Source organism: Sebastes fasciatus, chromosome 3 (assembly GCF_043250625.1).
Source record: "Sebastes fasciatus isolate fSebFas1 chromosome 3, fSebFas1.pri, whole genome shotgun sequence".
In the NCBI taxonomy this organism is placed as follows: domain Eukaryota; kingdom Metazoa; phylum Chordata; class Actinopteri; order Perciformes; family Sebastidae; genus Sebastes; species Sebastes fasciatus.
Window position 1 is genome coordinate 15,497,189 of NC_133797.1, and position 24,662 is coordinate 15,521,850.

Consider the following 24,662-nt stretch of genomic DNA (forward strand, 5'->3'; position numbering starts at 1 on the left):
ATAAATCTAATCTAATCTTAAATATATTTTAAGACATGTTTACTTCACTCAGTTATTTACCCCTGTGACTACTTGTACTCTGTTAAAATGCCAGGCCCAGACTACTCATTACAAAATATTTAAAATATGATTTTTGTACTCAATTACATTTATTTACTGAATAAACTTTTTAAAATGAAAATCTTACTGCTTGTTTTTTCTTAGATTAGATAGCAAACTAAATTTTGTATTTAAAACACACTTTCAGTAAATAAATATGTGTAAATGTCAGACATTACCATCAGTTTAACGGTACAAAGTTCACACAAAGTCTACTGTAGTTTATCGTTCTAATATAGTCACTGTGGGACAGTGATCTGATTTTTCTCATCGTAACTCAACTGTTGAAGGTGTGTTCAATTCTTGAAATGTTCTGCTATGTTCATACAGAAGTTCACCAAAGTCACCAAAAAGGCACTTAAATGTACGAAGTAAAAGATATGTTTGCTTTGGATGGATGACTTGTCAACCTCCGACCCCACCCATCCTGCAAATCCTGACCTTTTTCTTTGCTTGTTTAAGAAAGAGATTTGGAGCTTTGTTTTTGTTTTGTACGTTTGTTTTTGTTTTTGTGTTTTTTTGGCAATGTTTTTTATTGCATTCTTCATAAATACACAGTGTAAGGGCATGACAGAGACATAATGAATGAGAGAAGAATGAATGGAGAAAGAACTGAATCACCACAACCGTAGAGGTCTTTGAGCACACAGTCATAAGTGAGCACAGAAAATATTAGGCTGATGGGTCCAGTAGTATACGAAATGAGCTGCGGACAGACAGACAGATGCACACACAAACAAGCACATGATCTCCCCACAGGACTACACCTGGCCGGTGGATCATAGATCTGTATGAGCAGTGGCAAACAGCTACTGTATGTACTGTATTGTATGAACAGCTTATGGTTCGTGAGCAAGTTATTCATTGGTTAGTCTGTCAGACTGGTTAGCTGTCACATTATGCTCTTCATCACTTTTAATCCCTAACCCTCCAGCTCTTTGTTAAGCGATGAATTGTGGTGGCAGTTTCTGTTAAAACAAGACACAAACCAACGTAACAACTTGTCTTTCAGTGAATTTAATAAAAAGGCATACATTAATAACTAAAACATCTGCAGATGGACTGCAGATGGACTCACGAGCACAGCCACCTGTTGTGGACTGTGGCAAGTGAGCCCCGAATACAAAGAGTAGTCAGTATTTATACATTTAAAGCATAACATGAAGATAAGTGCAAAGAAGAAAAGAAGAAAAGGATAGAAAGTGTATCAATGCGTCAGCACACAGCAGACAACAGAGCATCACAAGACATAACAAGTATTTCAGCAATCTGTTGTTTGCAGTTACAGAGAACTAAAATGTCAGGTCACTGTCCTATGGTGACGAAGTTGAACATGTGAGGCCCTGAGATTGTCTAAAGGTACAGTGTTAAACTGCAGATATGAAAATTGCCATTACAGACCCCAGTTAGAGACAAATAGGTAGACATTCCTACTGAGGCTCCTCACTGAGGTCACAACTCATGACATGTGAAGTGTTTTTCTGCACGAACACCGTCTCATTTTACACAGTGACGTTAATCCACCTACACAGGTTTTTTCACTTATTTCACCTGATTACGTCTAGGGACATCTGACTCTCCAGAGCCCAAAGCGGTGCCTTCAAGTTGCTTGTTTTGTTTTTTTATCAACTAACCAAGCCCAAAACTAAAATATATTTACTATACTAAGTAGTACAGGTTATATTTAGTATACTATTTACAGTAGTACACTAAATATATGACCAGTGGTGGAAGAAGTACTCAGATATTTTACTTGAGTAAAAGTAGAAATACCACAGTGCACAAATACTCTGTTACAAGCAAAAGTCATGCATTCAACTTTTACTTAAATAAAAGTACAAAAGTATCAAAATATACTTTTTTTAGTACCAAAAGTTCTCATTTTTATATATATATATATATATATACGGCTAAGTAGCTTGTGAATTTTCCCCTGGGGATCAATAAATTTGTGTTGATATAATAATACAATTATTTAGTAATCTTAATCTGAGAGTAACTAAAGTTATCAAATAAATGTGGTGGAGTAAAAAGTACAATATTTGTCTCTGAATTGTAGTGGAGTAGAAGTAGAAAGTAGCATAAAAAGTAATTTTTTACATTGTTTTTTGTTTTTCATGTCGGTCACAGATGTAACGTAACTGTAACTAACAGCTACAGAACCGGTTTCATGTAATTCAGGTGTGTTCATACAAAGAACATTTTTACAATTTTTGAAACAACCTGAGCGCTTGTTTACAACTTTTCACACACACACATGTATATGTTCGCATTAAAGCTGAAACAAATAGTCACATTAATCAAGTAGAAAGTAGCATAAAAAGTACTAAAAAAATTACTTAAGTACAGTACTAGTAAATGTACTTAGTTACTTTCCACCTCTGCATACGACACAAAGAACAGAAGCAAATCCTCACTTTTGAGAAGCTGAAGAAGCAAATGTTTAACCTCTATGCTTGAAAAGTGGCTCAAATTATTAATTGATTACCTAAATAGATAAATTTTCTGTCAGTGTACTTATTGATAATCTTACTATTTATTTCAGCTCTAATGCGAACATTTACATGTCACACATTAATGCACAATAAATTGTTTAGGACAACAGATTGAAATTGACAAAAAAAGTCAATTTCTGTATTTTTACTGGCTGAAAAAAAATTATTCTTTAACACAATAAGCAATTAATACTTTAAAAATAAAACAAACATTCCCTTTGATAATACAAAATTTCTTCCATTACCAACCAACACAAGGATTTTACAGTTTACTTAGTTTATTATGTGTGCGTGCGTGCATGCGTGTGTGCATGCGTGCGTGTGTGTGTGTGTGTGTGTGTGTGTGTGTGTGTGTGTGTGTGTGTGTGTGTGTGTGTGAAAAGTTGTAAACAAGCGCTCAGGTTGTTTCAAAAATTGTAACAATGTTCTTTGTATGAACACACCTGAATTACATGAAACCGGTTCTGTAGCTGTTAGTTACAGTTACGTCACATCTGTGACCGACATGAAAAACAAAAAACAATGTAAAAAATTACTTTTTATGCTACTTTCTACTTCTACTCCACTACAATTCAGAGACAAATATTGTACTTTTTACTCCACTATATTTATTTGATAACTTTAGTTACTCTGCAGATTCAGATACAGATTACTAAATAATTATATTATTATATCAATAATTTATTGATCCCCCTGGGGGGAATTCACAAGCTACCCAGCAGTATATAAAGTAATACTTAAAATATGTATAAAAAGATTATCACCAAGAAAACTATTCTTCTTCTATATTCTTCCCAATTCGAAATCCAGACACCTACTCTGCATAAAACAATGGCTGAACGCTGAACATATATCACTAGAGCTAGTCTCTGCCAAACATAATAATTAAATCACAAAATTTGATCAAAAAATTAAAATGTCTCATTTCTGACTGTCTCTCAATCTGCCGGGGTGCTAAAAAAAAAAAGAGCAGGGTTTTATTGGTCAGCTTGTTTGCCCCTTCTTTCTTCTTTTTCTTTTCAAAACAATATTATTATTATTATTGTTGTTGTTGTTGTTGTTGTTGTTTTTTCGTGTTCTTGTTCTTGTTCTTGTTATTCTTGTTATTATTTTAAAGTAATATTATTATCCTTAAGACTGTGATTATGATTATGATTATGATTAGTTGTATTATCATGTTTCTTCTCCCTCATTGGCTACTAATTTCAAGAAAAAATAAATAAACAAAATGTAAATTTAGTCCTCCTCCGGTAGTAAAAAATAAATAAATACATTTAAATAAAACATAATGTAATTATTTATTATTAAAGGCAGGGTTGACGATGTTATCCAGTATACACTATTTGTTATATTGGTTGAAATGGTCTTTAACATCCCGACAGCGATCCATTACTTATGAGCTCTGAAAAAGGAACGGAAAAGAGCCGTCACCTGTAGCTGCTGTAATCCTGTAAAAATGTCTACCAATCACTGCCTCGCGGTCCGCTTGGAAAGAACCAATCAGATGCCTCCCTGCCTCGCTGCTCGTACTCTGCAGCGAGAAACGTTATCGTCTCCGAGCAGGTGCCGGTGTCTCCCTGTTTCCTCCGGCTGCGGTTGGAGACGCTGACTTGCGTTGACTTAACGGCCACAGGTTTCGCTGTTAACAAGTAATTCTGAAAGTTACAAACAGTCCCTTTAAGTAATTAAAAATGAATAAAATGTAATTTAATTTAATTGGCTAGCTGTAATATTAAAGTACACATTAATGCATCAATGATTATAATCCAATAATATAATGTATATGATTCTGAAATGGGCTGTTACTTTTGGTACTTTAAGTATATTTGGATGCAACTACTTTTGTGCTTTTACTTAAGTAAAGTTTTGAATGCACTTTTCTGTTTTGTGTGAAGAATCCATAAATCCTGAAATATTTCCACATCGAGAGCACATTGTTCTGAACTACTGAGGAGGAAAGAGAAGAGACCGGTCTGGAAATTGGTCCTGGTAAGTCGTCTGAGGGGGGCGCTGCTCCAGGGCAACAGGACGGTGATGGAGGACAGTCAGCGCTCTCAGGGTGCGGAGGTCAAAACTCTGCTGGTAGTTTTCACACCGAGTGTTTGGAGACTGAAGAGACTCGTGGACGGACTGAGACCGTCTACTGTGAAGATTATATCTGCAGCATGTTGAGAGACAGAATTACATGTAGATATTTATTTTCTACAATTTATTCTGGATAGTCCAACTATTCCAATTTGTAAACAAGAAACATATATATAAAAAACATTGCAGCCATATTGCGATGCCAGTTTACCAACATTCATCATCCCCAGAGGAAGAACCCTTCACATTTAAGACACCATGTGACCTTTTCCTCAAAACAACTTTAATCTTTAACCAACCTTCACTTCAACAGTGGTGGAAGAAGTATTCCAATAATTTACTCAAGTAAAAGTAACAATACCACACTGTGAAAATACTCCACTACAAGTAAAAGCCTCGCATTAAAACTTCTACTGAAGTAAAAGTATGAAACAAACAAAATTGTACTTAAAGTATCAAAAATGAAAGTACTCCTAAGGCAGCATCATTATTAATGAAATATAAATACGAACGCTGTACTTAAATTTTTCAGTTGGTTGAGGTGGACCTAATTTTGTTTAATCTAAATGATGTATCATATTTTATAAACTGGTCCAACAAGTACTTATGTTAAAGTGGCACTAGGCTGTATATTTTTGGCATCATTGGACTTCTGCACCTCCTCATGGCTCAGTTTTCAGGCTTTAAAAAATCTAGCCCGTGACGGGAGACTTTGGAAAATCACAGGTCATTTCAGAGAGAGAGCGTTCCTATTGGCTGTGCTCAGGTCATGTGACCGGAACTTGGCGTTCCTTCACCAGATTTCACAATGGCGACAGCGTCACAAACTTTCTTATTTTACAGCTAAACAGTGAACTACAAGATGTTTCTGAAAACATTTGAGGCGAGAAATAGGCATTACAGTAACATAATATTGATTCATATTTGATCAGCGCTGCCCAGTTTGTCCGTTTGGTCGTAGTTCGCGAGCCGGCTCTCATAGACAGCAGATGGATCAGGTCAGCTCTTACTGCTTGTTTTCCTCCGGTCTGTGAAATCTTGCAGATGCCGTTAGGAGCACCGCAGGACACAGAGGCACATGATTTTTTTCAGATTACCTGTTTCATGTACTACTGTCACAATATAGCGACCGTTTTAATCATATTTGCTCCAATCTCGACTATTTCAGCTTTAACTGATGGGTTTTGTTGAAATTATTTTGTGTTTTGGATTTTCTTGTCTTTTATTATTTGTTTTTATTGCAAAGCACTTTGTAACTTTACGCTTTCATTTTTAAAACAATATATATTTTTGCTGTCAATTTTTGTTTATATGTATTCTTGGTTGTTGCAGTACTTGCTTTTATCTTCTATCTTCTCTTATGTTTATTGTTATGCACTAAAATACCAGGCCATGCAAAAACATACTTGGCAATAAACCTGTTTCTGATTTTTGATTGGGAGGTGCTATAATAAAGTTATCAATTAAATTATTATTAGGTGTTTTGTAAATAAATTCTTAGTCTGAAAAGTAACTAATTGTTGAAAAAATGTGGAGTAGAAGTATAGAATACCCTAAAATAGATATACTCAATTAAAGTACACATAGCTCAAAATTGTACTTACGTTAAGTAAATGTACTTTTCACCACTGTAGGCCAATCAGGAGCTAAACATTTAAACTAATTTCCTGTGCAGTTAAACTACTTTTTCATGTCCGTTTTCCACTCGACCAAAAAATGGTGTATTTCAGGGTATCCTTTTAGAGGACGAACACTTTCTGTTCTGTACTCTTCATCTCTACCAGTGGTGGAAGAAGTACTCACATTAAGTAAAAGGAGAAATACCACAGTTTAAAAATACTGAGTTCCTGAATTCAAAATGTTACTTTAGTAAAAATACAGAAGTATTATCAGCTAAATGTACTTAAAGTATCAAAAGTTGAAGTACTCATGATGAACGGCTCCTTTCAAAGTGTCATATTATTATAGAATATTATATTATTCTGTTTTTATCACTAACAAAAACATGTACAAGCATTTTAATGTTGCAATTCGTCAATGTGGAGCCAGTTTTAGATACTTTGTACTACACTACTGCATTATAACATATAAGAATATCCTATGTTTTTATGTAAAAAAAAATAATAAAATAAAAATGTAACTAGTAACTAAAGCTGTCAAATAAATGTAGTGGAGTACAAGTATAAAATGGGAATATACAAGTAAAGTACAAGTATATAATACTTGTACTTAAGTACAGTACTTGAGTAAATGTACTTAGTTACATTCCAATATTGATCTCAATGCCACCCTCACGCCAAACTGTTGACTTATGATAAAAGACATGAATATATATTATTATAAGATATAAGCAATATAATATAAATATGTAAGAAATCTCATAACCTAATATAATCTGAAATTTAATTAATGTTTTTTTAGATAAATATGTTTTACTTTCAGCTCCCTCTGTTTGATAATTATAATAATTATAATAATAATAATTGCGTAAGTTCAAGACTTTTATTGCCTTTCAGATCATGTAAATTGTTGGTCGAGTGCAGAAAATAATCTGATATTATCGCAGTTCAGTACAGCACTTTAAAAATGTAGCCGACTGAGCAGAGATTCACACAGAGCCTTACCCACAATCCTTTGAGTGGACAATATGAACTCTACCCAGCTGTCCTGGGTATAATCCATGCACATCTCTCCCCAGACGAGACGATCTGGAATGAAAAGGAATAAAAAGAAAGTCCCTGTCACTCAGAATACACATCACAGATCTCTTCTGTATCAGCACCAAAGGATTGAATATCATTTTGTAGTCCTCCAGGTTTAGGTTGCTGCTGCTGCTGCTCACTCACTTTACTGTCGGTCCATTGGGTTGTCTGGAGTCCTGAGACTCTCTGAACTCATGCAGCCTCAGAGCAACACCAGATCCAGCCATCGCTGACCAGGTCTAAAGAGGGTCGAGGGTGAGTCCAGAGACAGACACCAGAAGTTCCCTGTGGATTAACACAAACCTTTAATATCTTTCTGATCAATACATGAAAGTGTTGGCACCTTAAGATCATTTGCTTGATTAAAAGTACCAATACCACGCTGTAAAAATAGTCTGTTACAAGTTAAAGTCCTGCGTTGAAAATGTTACTTCAGTAAAAGTATATCAGGAATCAATCAATCAATCAGGAAAATGTACTTAAAGTATTAAAAGAATAAACATGTCCCCTGTGACTGTTCTACTATTATATACTATATATATATACAGTATGTGTGTATGTGTGTGTATGTATGTATATATACATCTATACATTATAGATGTATATATACATTAGATCATTATTAGTCATGCATTAATGTAAAAGCAGGATTTTACTGTTGTAGTTGGTTGAGCTGGAGCTCATTTTGAACTATTAATTAATGATTATTTTCATTATGGATTAATCTACTGATTATTTTCTCCATTAATTGATTGATTGATTGTTTGGTTTGTAAAAATAATGAAAATAGTGAGAAATGCCGTCACAATGACCCGGAGCCCAAAGTGAGTCCTTCACAATGTTTGTTTTGTCCAACCAACAGTCCAAACCTCAACATTATTAACATTATTACTAATACATTAACATTATTAACATTATTACTAATACATTAACATTATTAACATTATTACTAATACATTAACATTATTAACATTATTACTAATACATTAACATTATTAACATTATTACTAATACATTAACATTATTAACATTGTTACTAATACATTAACATTATTAACATTATTACCAATACATTACTAACATTATTAACATTATTACTAATACATTACTAACATTATTAAAAGGAAATGAAGCAAATCTTCACAATTTGTGAAGCTGGAACCATGAAATGTTTTTACATGAAAAATGACTTAGTAATAATGAAATTTACAGTAAAAATCATTTACAATTTCTGCTCTAAAATATGTCTCATATGTCCCACCGTCATTTATTCTTACCGGTAGATGAGAGAGACGTCTCCCCCTAATTGCTGACCTCGAGTCAGTCTGAGTCTTATTATTTAGAGAAGGTAACCTGGATCACTCAGTTGCACTTGAATCTGCACCAGTGTACCGTCCTCTCCTCGTTTTATATGTTAGTGTATCTTCTCTTCTCTCTTCTCTTCAGATATTATCTCTGCAGGAGATCCAGGACAGAGAAACCCAACACTGCAGTCTGACAACAGAGCAAACTGACACTAGTAACCAGGATCTGTCTCTCACACACACACACACACACACACACACACACAGCTGCTATGGTTACTGTAGGACTCATTGGAAACATTATTGTATTCTTCAAAGAAACTACCATCAGGTCAAAAACTCCTCTTGTATACATGAAATATCAGAATATACAGTAATGTGCAGACTTTATTGTTTACTGTTACTTTTTTGTTGGTTGGTTTTATTCATTTTTTATTGTTTGTTTTTATGATGTAAACTTGGCACATGCGTTAAAGTTGGCTCCTCTCCCTCAACATGCTTGTAAAGCTTTTATATACGTATATATACAGTACATACGTATATACATATGTATATACATTGGGGGTGTCGCTATATACTGGTATATATCAATCAATATATCGATATACTGGTCTTAAATCACGTTTTTGTACAGTTATGGTTACATCTCCACCTCCCGATACTCGTATTTTGAGTGTAATTCATTTGCCGAACAATAAATAAAACATACAACAAACAAAATTAAAGATGAATTTGACTGATGGCATTATTATTATTTAATTTTTTTTCAAATTTTCTATAGATACCCTATAGATATCACAATATTATCGTTATTGTGAATTCTTCTCACGGCAGTTTGTGAAATAGTCAGGAAATTTAATCTATTTGATTCGTGTACATAGACACGACTTTCAACAATGTATTTTTGGTGCGTTTTCCTACGAATGTCCAGCAACACGTGACGCACATGTCAATTTCTGCTCCAGTCCAGTCTTTTCAAAATAAAACTACTTAGTTAGGTTTAGGAAAAGATTGTGGTTTGGATTGAAATAACACCGGAAGTGGCGTAACTTAAGTACGGAAGTTACGTGACAAATGAATTAGCTTTGACATAGCTATATAGACATATAGACATATAGATATATAGACATTGATATAGATAGATAGATAGATAGATAGATAGATAGATAGATAGATAGATAGATAGATAGATAGATAGATAGATATAGATATAGATATATATAGAGAGAGATATAGATAAAGATAGATAGATATAGATAGATATAGAGAGAGATATAGATATAGATATATAGATAGATAGATAGATAGATAGATATAGATAGATAGATAGATATAGATATAGATATAGATATATATTATGTAAAAAGTATGTGTTTTAGTGACCTCATGACCTTTCCTCTGGCGCCACCTTCAGGTCAATCTGCACATTATTGGCATCACTGCAGATAAAGCTGTGAGAGTAAAATATAATTTCTGTATGTGGTGGTCCAACACTTTTATGCTGTTTATGAGTGTAATGATTTCCTATAGGGGTTGCTAGTGAGGCTATAAACTTTTGTTTCTTAAGACTTTTAAGAGAGAATATTTTAGGGGTAATTTTCACTTTATTTCAAGTTTCTTTATTTATCAGATGCACAACAATTAAAACAAAGCAGTCGTTGGCTGTGAAAATCTTGGGTCTCGGGTTCCCTTCAACAATGCTCATTAAATAACCAAGATAATTTGTTACCCATGTAAAAGCAAAATAATAATCTAAGACATAAAATAGTGCACATTAAAATATAAGATTAAAATATAAACAAAAATGAATATAAAATAAGTAATGTAAATTTGTGGTATAGAGTATTTAAATGGGTAAACTGATTGAACCAGGTATGTATATGCATATCATTATTTATTATTTATTTACTTATTTATTATTATTTGAGAGAGGACAGTGTGGAAATGGGGGGGACATTGTGGTTATATATAGCGTGCGCTGTAACCACATGACTACCAAGGCAAGTTTTTAAGAGTTATTTGTTCATATTGAACGGAGAGGACATTAGGTATGAACGCATACAGAAAATGAGAAGTCAGAATTAAAAGGGCATAATCAAATTAGTCTCATTAACAGTGGAGAAATGTGGACACCAACTATGGTTCAATCTTCACATCCAAACAACTAAATCAATATATATTTTATTATCTATGAAATGTCAAAAATAGTGTCAACTGCCATCATGTCAGGCCATTAGAGTCCGAGGAGATGTCTTTAAAGTGACCAACCAGAAAAACTTAAATCAAAAGATATAAAACAGAAAACATTGAATGAATGAAGTGTGAAGCTGTAACAAGCTTATTATATATTATATATATTCATATATATATTATACGTGTTAATCAACAATATTGGGGTTTGCTATTGATTAATAAATTAAAGTTTTTTCACATGAATGGTATAGTATTCCTGTTTGATATTGTTGAATTCAATTTTTTTTTGTTATTTAGAGAACTTTTTTGGTTTCTGGTCAAAACAGCTATTTAAGGGTGGTGGGTTGTGTGGGTGGGGCCGTATTTTAAGTATGCTATTTAAATTAAATTAATTATTATTTATTATTCTCTTTTTGTATGGGGACAATATTTGTCGCGTGTTGACAGTCAGCGAAGACCTCTAAATGATATCCACAAACTGTCTCATTTCATAGCTGACCCTGGCAGACCAGACCTGTTAAGTGGGACTGAATTGTTATTTCTCAGACTGTACTTGATTAATGCAAAGCAGCGGCAGCAGCAGTCCCGTATATCTGCAGCCAGACTGGGACCAGGATCCTCAAACAAAGCATCCATTCACAGGAAGGCTGGGGAGGGAGGGAGGGGTGGGTGCTATACATTTAGGTAAGCCTAAGTAAATTAATAACAGTATAAAAGTCTGGGAAAATATAATTGTCAACATGGAATTATATCCACATGTTTGGTTTGAGTGTTACTCCAGTGGATAAATGATAAGACCTGATATCTGCTGTGGGTCAGAGAGAAGTGAATTATTATAAGTGAACTGAATCTGGACTCAGAGAGAGAGAGAGAGAGAGAGAGAGAGAGAGAGACAACAAAAGCCAGGGACCAACAAAAGCCCTGGAAGCCATGAGGAGAGAGATGCTGCATTCACGTACCCCCCGTAAAGTCCCAACTCCTAGTAAAGATAGAGGAACATACTGTACAGACTCAGACATGGTAAGAGAAATACAAAGACACGTGATCAAAATGTAATGATTAATCGATTGGATGATCAACAGAGAATGAATCTATAATTATTTTAATAATTGATTGATTGTTTAGATTAATTTTCAGGCAAAAATTCCAAACAGATTCTCAAATATGAAGATTTTTTAATCTTGTATCTCTTATTGTAATGGAGCTACAACGATTAGTTGACTAATCAATTAGTCGATTGACAGAAAACTAATCACTGTTTTGATAAGCGATTAATTGTTAAAATAATGTTTCATGCAAAAATGGCAGAAAATGCTGTTTTCAGCCTCTCGTATGTGATGATTTCCTGCTTTTCTCTGTTTTCTATCATATTAAACTGAATATCATTTGGTTTTGGACTGACCAAAAAAGAGATATTTAAAGACATCACCTTGGACTTTAAGAAAGTGGAATGGACATTTTTCTCTATTTTCTGACATTTTGACCTGACGATTAATCGATTAATCTAGAAAGCAATCAACCGATTAATCATTAATGAAAATAATCACCAGTTGTAGTCACATTGTAAATTGAATATCAATTTAATATAATATATTAAACAATCAATTAATTGAATAATAATTTGACACAATAACCCTAACTCAAGGGTCAATTATCAGCTTTTTCTGTAGATTTCTGTAGCATCTCACTTTCACCCGTTGCTTTTAGCTGCAACTTATTAATGGATGGAAACTTTAACTTACAAAGGTCAAGAATGAACTTTCACTCTCAAGAAAAAGAACACAGATGAATAAAATTAAAATACAATAAAAGTTAGGGCTTTCCCCTCTTAGTCGATTAGTCGACTTATCTGTCGTTTTGGTCTTATTCGTCGTATTTCATGCTTTTTTCATGCTGAATGACTTATTTCTAAGAGACTTATGAGCACATCTCTGGTAAACACAAGACTTAAAGTGGTGCTTTTGTGTGATTCTTTGTGGAGAAACTCAGTTTCACAGATCTGTAGTCGACAAAATCGTACAAGTGTTAGTCAAATAATTGTCAGAATAATTGATGACAGTAAATGTTACTTTTTATGTTTCTGGTCAAAGCTATTTAAAGGTGGTGGGTTGTGTGGGCTTTTCATATTTTAAAGGGACTATTTGTAACTTTCAGAAATGCTTCTTAACAGCGACACCTGTGGCCGTGAAATCAACGAAAGTCATCGTCGGGCTCGCGCTTGCTCGCTCTAAATATACCTGAACGAGCATCGCTCAAAACAGTGAGGCGACACACGTCAGCTAAAACCATAATATCACTCTATATTTCAGCTGCTTGGCAGTAATGTTAGCTGACCAGACGAAGGTCTCTCCATGAACATGATTTAGATCTGATCCTAGTGTTGGCTTTTCCTGCCTAAGTGCAGGCTGAAGCAGCGGGGCTCTGCAGCATGTCTCCCTGCTCTCTCCGCCCGCAGCCGGAGAGAACAGAGGAGACACCGGCACCCGGTCGGTAACGAGAGGGTAACGTAACTCTCTGAAGAGCTCCGTCACTTCACAAGACACGGAAAGCTCTGTTGGTCTGGAGGAACTGCAGCATTTATTTCTGCACAAATGTCCCCTGTGCATTCACTAGATATTCTCAGAGCTAAACTAACTCTTCTGCAGTGTGGAGTGAGCGCGCGTTCACGTCTAGAGGTGGAGCGAGACAGCGAGGACGCGCGCGTATTCTGAGTGAAGGAGAGCAGGCAGCGGAGACGAGGCTCCAGCCACACGCGAGCGCGCATATGCGAACGCACATGTGTGGCGACCCGCTACATTTATACGCTTAAAAAGTTAGAAATAATCCCTTTAAGTACATTTTGCTGATACATACTGTATTTAAAGCTGCAGTGAGTAGAAATGGAGCAAATGTTTTTAATTTAAAAAGTTATTTTTATAATATATCCTGACAGTAGTGCATGAGCAAGGTAATCTGAAAAAAAAAACATTTTCCTCTGTGTCCTCCGGTGCTCCTAATGGCATCTGCAAGATTTCACAGACCGGAGGAAAACAACCAATCAGAGCCGAGCTGGAGCCTCCCATCTCTTAGCAGCTGTCAATCACTCGCAAACTCCAATCAAACGGTCAAACTAGGCAGCACTGATCAAATATGAATCAATATTCTGTTACTGTAATGCTTATTTCTTGCCTCATATGTTTTCAGAAACAAAAATTTTACACTGTAAAATGAGAAAGTTTGTGACCCGGCAGCCATGTCGAGATCAGTCGAGGAAATACCTAGCACCGCCCACCAGCCAGAGCACAGCCAATAGGAACGCTCAATAGGAACGCTCTCTCTGAAATGACCTGTGATTGGTCAAAGTCTCCCGTCAGGGGCTAGATTTTCTAAAGCCTGAAAACAGAGGCATGAGGAGGTGTAGGAGTCTAGTTTTCTCTCAGAGTACTTGAATTACAATATGCTGAAAGGATAAAATGGAATTTTTGCCTAATGATGCCAAAAATATACTGCCTACTGAAGCTTTAACAAAAGTACTTGTTGGACAAGTTTTTAAAATATGATGCATCATTTAGATTAAACAAAATTAGGTCCACCTCAACCAACTGAAAAATGTAAATACTGCGTTCGTATTTATACTTCATTAATAATGATGCTGCCTTAGGAGTACTTTCACTTTTGATACTTTAAGTACAATTTTGTTTGTTTCATACTTTTACTTCAGTAGAAGTTTTAATGCGAGGCTTTTACTTGTAGTGGAGTATTTTCACAGTGTGGTATTGTTACTTTCACTTGAGTAAATTATTGGAATACTTCTTCCACCACTGTTGAAGTGAAGGTTGGTTAAAGATTAAAGTTGTTTTGAGGAAAAGGTCACATGGTGTCTTAAATGTGAAGGGTTCTTCCTCTTGAGATGATGAATGTTCGTAAACTGGCATCGCAATATGGCTGCAATGTTTTTTATATGTTTCTTGTTTACAAATTGGACTTAAACTGGAGGTTTAAGTAAAGTGTGGAATACTTTTACTTTTAGTGGAGTGTTTTCACAGTGTGGTATTAGTACTTTTTACTTTTTATGATCTAAATTATTTTTCCACCACTGCTGCTCCTGTCACATTTCCCAGCTGGTTTCTTAATGTATATGTTCTTAACATGCCTTGTACAAAGTATTTCCTTTTATAATTGTAATATAACTTATTATTTTAATGAAGCTTCCCAGCAAAAAGCATTTCACACGATTGTACTTAATAAACAATAAACATCTTGAATCTTGAATCTTGAATTACAATATGCTGAAAGGTTATTTTGCAATTTTTGCCTACTGGAGGTTTAAATATAGTGTGGAATACAGTTATTTTTGCTTTTAGTGGAGTGTTTTCACAGTGTGGTATTAGTGCTTTTACTTTTATGATCTGGAATGCACTTCCTATAGAGATACGATTATCTAACCCTGTATCCACTTTTAAAAAACTTTTGAAAACACATTTCCTTAGGATAGCATTCCTATAAGTAGAATGGTATAAATATATGTATGTATACATCTGTTTCTGGACGCATGTGTACATTTATACACACTTATGTATATATACTGTATATTTGTTTTACAAACTTATCCTACCATTTTACCACTTCTATTATTATTGATATGTTCTGTGATGTTCTGTTTTAGCAGTTACCGTATTTGTTTCACTCTATCTGCTTTTAGTGTCTGATGTTGTGTTTTAACAGTTACCATATATTTTACTTTATTTATCTGCTTTTATTGTCTTGTGAAGCACTTTATTGTGAAGTGCTATATAAATAAATGTATTATTATTATACATTATTATAAGTTATTCTTCCACCACTGCTCCTCCTGTCACATTTCCCAGCTGGTTGGTTTGGGGTGCAGCAACTCTATGAACCCTCCATATATTTCCGACAGCCCCTGAATGCATCAGGAGTCCTCCCAGTCAGATCTGGCTGAACGTGACGTGCCGACTCGCAGCGGAGCTAGCGAGGTTTCCTGGCGGAGCTGCGGAGGGAGAGCAGGAGCAGGAGCCGAGCGGGTCTGTCTGTCTGTCCGTGTGTCTGTCTCTCTGCCGCCGCCGCCGCAGTCTCTCTTGTCCTGTCTGGGACACACACACACAACAAACCCTCCTCTTTTACACGGATATCACGGTGTGGACGCGGCTTCTTCACCAGCGGCATCATGGATCCATCGCTGTCCTCCTCCGGTCTCTGTCTCTGTCTTCACCGCTGAGCTGAGGGACGTTCAGTCCGTCGGATGCTCCAGAGCCCATAGAGGAGGAGGAGGAGGAGGAGGGAGGCTATCCTTCTCGTTCTACCAGGCTGACTACCAGGTGAAATAATCAGTATAATGTGCTTGTTATTGTGGAGGTGTGAGTGAGTGGGGCTTGTTTGTATGAATATGGAGAGAGGAAGAGGAAGGGGGGAGGAAGAGAGGGAGGTTGGGGGTCGTCGTTTTTAGGGGGGATTGTGTCGAGCCGTTGGGAGCCGTTAGTAGACGTTGGGAGCCGTTTAGTAGCCGTTGGGAGCCTTTTTGTAGCCGTTGGGAGCCATTAGTAGTCGTTGGGAGCCGTTAGTAGACGTTGGTAGCCGTTGGTAGCCGTTAGTAGTCATTGGGAGCCTTTTTGTAGCCGTTGGGAGCCGTTAGTAGCCGTTGGGAGCCGTTAGTAGACTGCTAAAGCTGTTAGCTGCCGTTAGTTAGCGGTGCTGCTTCGTCATTCAGTCAGTCTGATGGTGAGATGTGAGATGCGACGCCGGGATGCTGCTGCATGAAGGGAGGGAGAAGGGAGGGCTAGTGATGGTAACGGTACCGACCGTCTGGCCTCGGCCCATCTCCGTGATGAACGACACACCACAGCCGTCCTCCTCCTTCTCCACCCCGAGTCTCCCATCCCCTTCAGAATGAATAAATAAAAGCCGATCACTCATCACAGCCATGATAAATAACACCGCCTTGCTATGCTAAGCAGCCTCCCCAGCTATAGGCGGCTAGCCGGCTACCATTAGCAGCACCCTCCTCCCTCCTCCTCCCGCTAGCATCCCTGGCTAGTTCCTCCATCCTCCAGCAGCAGAGCCATCATCACAGGCCAGCCTGGCTCTGGCTTACACAACACGTCTCCTCCACCGGCTGTTTGATTATCCCCGCTAACAGCGACTATAGTCGGTATAAAGAGAGGTCCCTGCCAGCAGACATGTATTCCTCCGTTAAACACATAACGGAGGAGACGAAGCAGGATGTTGTTATGTAACCAGATAATGACACCACACACGCCCTTGAAACAAAAGCTGTTGTTTCAGTATTTGTTTGTTTTGTGGTGTGATGCGGTGCAGGATTCACAATCATGGCCAGTAAATCAGAGAGATAGAGAGGGGGTGTTGTGTGTGTGTGTGTGTGTGTGACCGAGGGCCGCAGCTCTGGACCGGCTTCTGAAATATATACAAGGGCTGCTCCTGTCAGCCATTGTTTTTGTTGTCATTGGAGGGCTCGCATTTGTTTCCCAGCCTTTGGGTCTTTCCATTGATGCTGTGTGCATTGAAGGAACATGGACCAGTCTGCCCACCACAACACATCCTTTATAGCTTGGTGCTGAAATGTCAAATTATGATTCATACAGTCATGATTGTTATTACACATAATGTATTAAATTGTACAGGAAAGGCTTATTACCATGAGGAGATTGTGAAATGCCTGTTGGGGTAATAATAATAATAATCTTTATTTGTATAGCACCTTTCTAAACATAGTTTCAAAGTGCTTGCACAGATACAATGAAATACAGACAAAATAAAAACAACAATAAAAGAACAAAACATATAAAGACCAAATAATGAGAAAGCTAAAAACCCGTAACCAATGGTATCAAAACAATAAGTTACTACACATAAGCCAAAAGAGGACAATATACGGTTTGGGGAAAGGTGCACCAAGCTGTTGCCTTATGGAGTTAAAAAAGCCTTTTTATAAAAATGGGTTTTTAAAAGAGATTTAAAATTGGTAGGAGAGCTGGCTAACCTGAGGTCCCGAGGTAGGCTGTTCCACAGTCTAGGGGCATTGATGGCAAAGGCCCTGTCACCCTTAGTCACCAGCCTAGACCTGGGTACAACCAGTAGAGCCAAGAAGAAGAAGTCAGTTTGACTCAGACTTTGTTGTCATAAAATCATGTTTTATTATTTCATTTAGGGGATGCACCGATGCCAGTACTGGATTGTATAGCGGGCCGACACCGATTCAAATAGCTGGATCGGATACAAATTTGTTGCTGCATTAAAAAGGTTTATACTTGAATTGTAGTTCCTGTTAACTTTGAAGATTTTCCACCAAGTCGATGGTGTATGATTTATGATTTTAATAAGAAAAAACAATGAAATACATTTATATCTATGTATTTATTAGTCACATTTTGCTTTATTAAGTTAGTAAAACAAAACTTCACAAAAAAACTCATTAAAGAATGATCCCAGTCACTTCCACACAGCGAGCCATACAGCTTATTAATTAAACACTGGTATCCGATCGGTACTCTTCATCGGCCGATACCCAAAGCGCAGGTATCGCTATCGGTATCGGGACTGAAAAAGTCAGATCGGTGCATCTCTAATTTAATTTCTTGTAAAATACTAGTAAGAGTGGGACATGAAGGTTATCTCATGATGGGTTACATGATATAGTCAATTCTGTGATTAGAATAGATTAAACTTTGTTGTCATTACAGGTACTGAGACAACCAAATGCAGTTTAGCATCTAACCAGAAGTGCAAAAAAGCAGTAAAGTGCAGAGTAATGTACATACTGTATGTCTCATGGTAATATAATTAATAATGAGGCTACAGTAGACAGTAACGGGTAGATATGGATACACTGGAAATATACAGTATTAGCAGTAACAGTATGGACAGTGTGTAATGAATACGCTAAGTATGAACAGTATAACATGTGCAATAATTACAGTACGCGTGTGATTACAAGACAGTCATTTATGAATCATTGTGGTGAGACTGAATAGGAAAACGTTTACCTCTAAAGTCATATAGGAAAGGCATATAGTATCTTTCAAACACGGAGGACCATCAAAGTGATGTAAGCAATGTAATTAGAAATGCATTACAAGATTTAAAAAAACAATGTTTTGTTGTGGCAGTTTTGGCGCCTTCAAACGAAACTCATGAGCTTGTGTTTACAACATGGGAAGTCGTGTACATGTGAGATCACCGCTGCTAAGCAACGGCAATATTAACATTACTGTCGGCGTCTAAAAGCCACAGAGGCTAACAATTTAGCAAGCTTGCAAGTGGGTAACATAATGCAGGAAATGCAAAGGCATAATGACAGAGGAAGAAGATGAGGCCGTTGGAAATATCAACATTTTCCTCAGACATATTATAAAATTACAATATACAACAAAAATTACAATATATTAATTTATTATGCACTGAAAAATTAACTTCCATGGCCTCCACCATTTCTGACTACGTCAACAAATACATCACAACTAGTGAACTCTGTGAATACCACAGGAGGGGAGGGGCGTTCATATGGACTCTTCTCGTGAACACAGTAAACACGACCCCATTTAACGGCACCAACATGTAAGGAATATCATTAGAAATGCATTACAAGATTTAAAAAACAACGTTTTGTTGTGGCAGTTTGTCACTGTATTTAGTTCACTTCATCAGGAAGTAGGGCGTGGTGATAATATAATATTGTTTTATTGGCTTTTAGCAGAATCATATAGAGAGAAAGAAGTAGGAACGGTAGTCAACAGCGAGAGACAAATATGTTTTTTTTACCCTGTTGGAATTGCACCATGAATCACACATAGGATGTTTGTCAATTTAAAAGATAACTTTGCAAGTCAAGAAAGTCTCAGTTCGTCATAGTATAATTAAGTTTTGTGTGAAACCGCTCAGTGAACTACATCTCTTGTCTTTTACAATATACGTCATCAACACTAGCTAGCTAACTTAGTACATTTGGTTTTAGTACCTTATTGATAATCTTTATTGTTTACATTTTGTTTCTGCATCTGTCATCCCCTCTCTTTCCCCATTTCACAACTATCACTGTCTCTCTAAAAAGAAACCTAAAAAATCATCTTAAAAAATGTTATGCATACAAGGAATAACTAAACTTATGTATAAGAGAGGCCTAAACAGAAAATGTTAGGGATTCATCTCGTAGCTGGTTGCTTCGGTACAAAGCCTACAACTAATTTCAGTTACCTCCGTTACTGTTACTAAAAAAAAAAGCTACACACTTTTCTGTGCATTTGGTTTGCAGCTTGTCAACGGTCGGAGGCTGCAGCATGAGTTGAGTAGTGAGAAGTGGAAATGGAAATACATTGTCCAGTGGTAAGGACATGTAAGCATTAGGAATAAATGTGAGGATCTTAGTGTTGATTTTTGAGACAGTGGAACCCAGACTGGGGTCCTAGGCCTCCTTTAAGACAATGATTCATTTGGTATTCCCGTCTAGATGTAGACACATGTTGACCAAGCAATAAGTTAGCTGGATATGTATCTCACTCACATTCCTGCTGCTGTTTCAAGGCAGGAATGAGGTGTGAAGCAATAGGTGAATTGTGTGTTATCTTAATAGGGTTTTAGAATAATTTGTGAACAAACACATAAGAGATGCAGCTGCTGTAACAGAGGTGTGTTCAGAGTTCAGACATTGCTGTCAATGTCTTGTCTGCTGTTCATCCGGCGGTCTGTGCTGACAGACAGGAAGATTGAGAGGTAGACTGATGAAGAAATTAGAAGGAGGGGAAAGTGAAGGTACAAGAGAAGGTTTGGGAGTGAAGCAGTGAAAGAGGAGTGAGGACGGGGGAGGATGGAACAAGGGAAGGTGTGACAACAGATGTGGGAGGAAGGGGACAAGGATTAAGAGAGGTTGGGTGTAGGGAATCCCCCTTGAGTGTAGTTTTTAACGGAAGCCATTTACTTTGAGTGCTGATCAGGGGCCAGTTTGACAAAAGTGTGAGCGTTGCTCACATGCAGGTTGCAAATTGTGGCACTATCACGTTTCACAAATGATTGTCAATTGCAAATTGCAGATGAATTTGAATTTGGCTCTTGAATGCTCATGCATGGGTTGTAAGTGTGTTTGCATGAATTAAATATAACTTAACACAGGATGAAATGATTCCATGTTGCAAGTCAGTGCTTGCATGTTGCATATTTGTCCAGGTCCAGGATAACCACTCTGCTACTGTATCTGTGTGTTTGGGAAATGTTTTAGGGCAGAGTTTTGGTCAAACACACTCAAAGAAGAAGTGATGGTCAACACTAATACATTAGATATAAAGTGTGAGGATGCAAGGAGGTAGGAAGGAAAGGGAAGGAAAATGGGGCCCAGTGAAGGAGGGAGGGAAGAGAAGAGGAGGTAAAAAAGTTGGGGGAGAAGGAGTTGGAGAAGGACTGAAGGAATGAAGAAGGAGAGAGAAGAAGAAAGGAGGGAAGAAAGAAACAAACAAAGGAAGGAGAGGAGACGATTTGAGGAGGTGAATCATGAGAGGAAGCAAGGAAATGGGGAAAGAGAGAGGCAGATAAGGGAATGAAAGTAGGGGCCTGTTAAGAAAGGAGGTAAAGAAGGAAGGAAGGAGGAGATACAGGGAGGGTGGTTCCCCAATTGTTTGAGGAGGGAGAAAACAATTGAAGAGGAGGTAAAAAAAAAATTGAAGTAAAAGTAGTTAGTGAAGGACAGATGAGAGAAGGAAGGAAAGAAGGAGGCAAGAGGGAGGGAGAGGAGTTAGTGTGGAAGAGAAGGAAGGACAACTGGATGGAGAAGAGGAGGTAAAAAAGTTGGGGGAGAAGTAGTTGATTGATACGAAGAGGCAAGGAAATGGGGAAGGAGTGAAGTAAAGAAGGAAGGAGGAAGTGTGAGGATGCAAGGAGGTAGGAAGGGAGGGAGACAAGATAAGAGGAGGTAAAAAAAAAAGTTGGGGAAGTAGTTGGGGAAGGACTAAAGGAAGGAAGAATGAGGGAGAGAAGACAAAGGAAGAAACAAAGGAAGGAGAGGAAGAGGAGACAATGTGAGGGGATGAATGATGTGAGGAGGCAAGGAACTAGGGAAGGAGAGAGGTAGGTAAGGGAGGGAAAGTAGGAAGGAAGTAGGAGATTGAGGGACGGAGGTTCCCCAATTCTTTGAGGAAGGAGAGAATGATGGAAGAGGAGGTAAAAAAAAGTTGAGGTAAAAGTAATTAGTGAAGGACTGATGAGAGAAGGAAGGAAAGGGGGAGGCAAGAGGGAGGGAGAGAAGGAATTAGTGAGGAAGGGAGGTAACGAAGGAAGGAAGGTGGAGGAGAAGATGTGAGGAGGCAAGAAAAATGGGGAAGGAGAGATGAAGGTAAGGGAAGGATAGAGGGAAAGAGGTTCCCCACTTCTTTGAGGAAAGAGAGAACAAGGGAAGGAGAAAGGAAGCCAATGCAATGATAGGTTGATGTGGATGGAGGGTGAGAAAGAAGGAGGGAAGGAAGGAAAAGAGGAGGTACAAAATAGTTGAAGTAAAAGTAGTTAGTGAAGGACTGATGAGAGAAGGAACTAAGGAAGGAAGCACAGATGGACAGAGAAGAGGAGGTAAAAAAAGTTGGGGGAGAAGTAGTGGGAAGACTGAAGAAAGGAAGTGAGGGGTCGAATGATGACAGGAGGCAAGGAAATGGGGAGAAAGAGAGGAAGATATGGAGTGAAAAGTAAGGGCCTGTGAAGGAGGGAAGTAAAGAAGGAAGAGGCAGGGAGAGAGGTTCCCCAATTCTTTGAGGAAGGAGAGAATGAGGGAAGAGAGAGGTAAAAAAGAAGTTGAGGTAAAAGTAGTTAGTGAAGGACTGATGAGAGAAGGAAGGAAAGGGGGAGGCAAGAGGGAGAGAGAGAAGGAATTAGTGAGGAAAGGAGGTAACAAAGGAAGAAAGGTCAGACGGATGGAGAAGAGGAGGTAAAAAAGTTTGGGATAAGTAGTTAGGAAAGGACTGATAGAGAGAAAGACAAAGGAGGGAACAAAGGAAGATGAAGAGGGGGTGAATAATGTGAGGAGGCAAGGAAATGGAGAAGGAGAGATGAAGGAGTGAGGTAAAGAAGGAAAGAAGGAAAAGGAGAAAGTGTGAGGAAGCGTGAGGAAGCAAGGAGGTAGGAAGGGAGGGGAATATAGGAGGTAAAAAAGTTGGGCGAGACGTAGTTGGGGAAGGACTGAAGGAAGGAAGAAAGAGGAAGAGAAGACAAAGGAAGGAGGGAAGGAGGAGACAATGTAAGGGGGCGAATGATGAGAGTAGGCAAGGAACTAGGGATGGAGAGAGGCAGGTAAGGGAAGGAAAGTAAGGGCCCTGTAAAGAAGGAAGAGACTAAGCAAGGGAGGTTCCCCAATTCTTTGAGGAAGGAGAGAACGGGGGAAGAGGAGGTAAAAAAAAAGTTGAGGTAAAAGTAATTAGTGAAAGACTGACGAGAGAAGGAAGGAAAGAGGAAGGGAAAGAAGGAATTAGTGAAGAAGGGAGGGAACGAATAAAGGAAGGACAGAGAAGAGGAGGTGAAAAGGTTGGGGGAGAAGCAGTTAGGAAAGGACTGAGAGAAGGAAAAAGGAGGGAACAAACGAAAGGGCAGAGGAGGAGACCATGTGAGGGGGTTAGGAAATGGAAAAGGAGAGAGGAAGGGAAGGAAAGTATGGTTGAGGTAAAGAGGGAAGGAGGTAAAAAAAAGTTGGAGAAGTAGTTAGGAAATGACTGATGGAGAGAAGGAAGGAAAAGAAGGAGTTAGTGAAGAGGGCAAGGAGAGGAGAAGGAGAAAGTGTGAGGAGGCAAGGAGGAAGGATGGAAGGAGGTAAGGAGACAGGAAGTGTGTTTAAGGCTCTGAACAATAAGTGGCGTCCTGCTGTGTTTGCTGTGCGGAGGAAACTATCCACTGACCTGCTCTGTGTTGTTTTGTTTTCTGCCTTCTCTCCTTTCTCTGCCTCCGTTTCCTTCCAGGCTGACTCACCGCTGGAGTGCCTGAACACAGAAGAAGAAGAAAAAGAAGAAGTTTGAGAGGACGAGGGAGTGAGGAAAAGACACAGTAAGAGAAGGAAGGAGGGAGGGAAAGAAATAGGGGAGTAAAAAACTAAACAAAAAAGTGGTGAGGAAGACTTGGAGGGGGGGATTGACAGCAAGAGGAAGTCAGGTTGGGTTGGCGGGGTGAGAGGAGGAAAGAGAAAGTGATTGTGGGAAAGAGAGAGAGAACGATAGAGACATTACAGACTCGTGGGGAACAAATTAACAGATCTGAGGTCAGGCGAGAGTGGGCGCAGGTAGGTTGGAGGTCGGAGGTCAAGCGGTCAAACGGAAGGCTGACTGAGCTTCAGCCGAACAAGCTGTCCCGCTACCCCCCTTCACCGTCACCACACTGGGAGAACTGGGAGAGCTGGTGACGAGGAGAAGCCACCATGAGCGACCAGAACGTCATCAAGGAAGGCTGGGTCCAGAAAAGAGGTGAGGAGGGTTCATGTTTTCATCTATAACAGCTAAGATATGGTTTTAATATTTTACTTAGACGTTGCTGGTGATATTCTGTATTTCTCTTATCGTCTACAAATCTCATGAAATGACCCAAACCAACAGTGAATGTATCTACTAATAAGTATTGTGTGTGTATCAAAGCCTGATATCTCTTCTTCCTCTGTGCCATAGAGCTCCATTGTTGTCCAGCAACCATTAAAAACACATCAGTGAGCCTCACTGTTGTACTGGGTGACATGTTCCGTCACCACCATGAACACATGAAACACACTGTAGTTTATTTTGACTCAATCCCACATGCACCGTCCTGTTGACACAAATACT

General features: G+C 38.0%; 2 protein-coding genes across 3 annotated transcripts in view; one reads left to right on the forward strand and one right to left on the reverse strand.

The window, feature by feature from the left end:
- Positions 1–4,204: 4,204 nt before the first annotated feature.
- LOC141765287 (protein SPMIP3) lies at positions 4,205–8,902 on the reverse strand. The gene is made up of 4 exons (XM_074631346.1): positions 8,659–8,902; positions 7,526–7,666; positions 7,304–7,387; positions 4,205–4,752 (listed from the first exon to the last, which is right to left on the reverse strand). Exons 2-4 carry the CDS (start codon positions 7,606–7,608, stop codon positions 4,539–4,541), a joined length of 381 nt encoding a protein of 126 aa, XP_074487447.1. The 5' UTR covers positions 7,609–7,666; positions 8,659–8,902; the 3' UTR covers positions 4,205–4,538.
- Positions 8,903–15,804: 6,902 nt separating this feature from the next.
- akt3b (v-akt murine thymoma viral oncogene homolog 3b) overlaps positions 15,805–24,662 on the forward strand; it is a 35,874-nt gene continuing 27,016 nt past the window's right edge. The window contains exons 1-3 of one of the 2 annotated variants that reach the window (XM_074629220.1): positions 20,719–21,995; positions 22,236–23,667; positions 23,814–24,311. In XM_074629220.1, the coding sequence (XP_074485321.1) occupies positions 24,266–24,311 (46 nt within the window). In that variant the 5' untranslated portion in view covers positions 20,719–21,995; positions 22,236–23,667; positions 23,814–24,265. Of the gene's footprint in view, positions 16,197–20,718; positions 21,996–22,235; positions 23,668–23,813; positions 24,312–24,662 lie in introns of those variants that run through there. The other variant, XM_074629219.1, reaches the window with a different exon arrangement.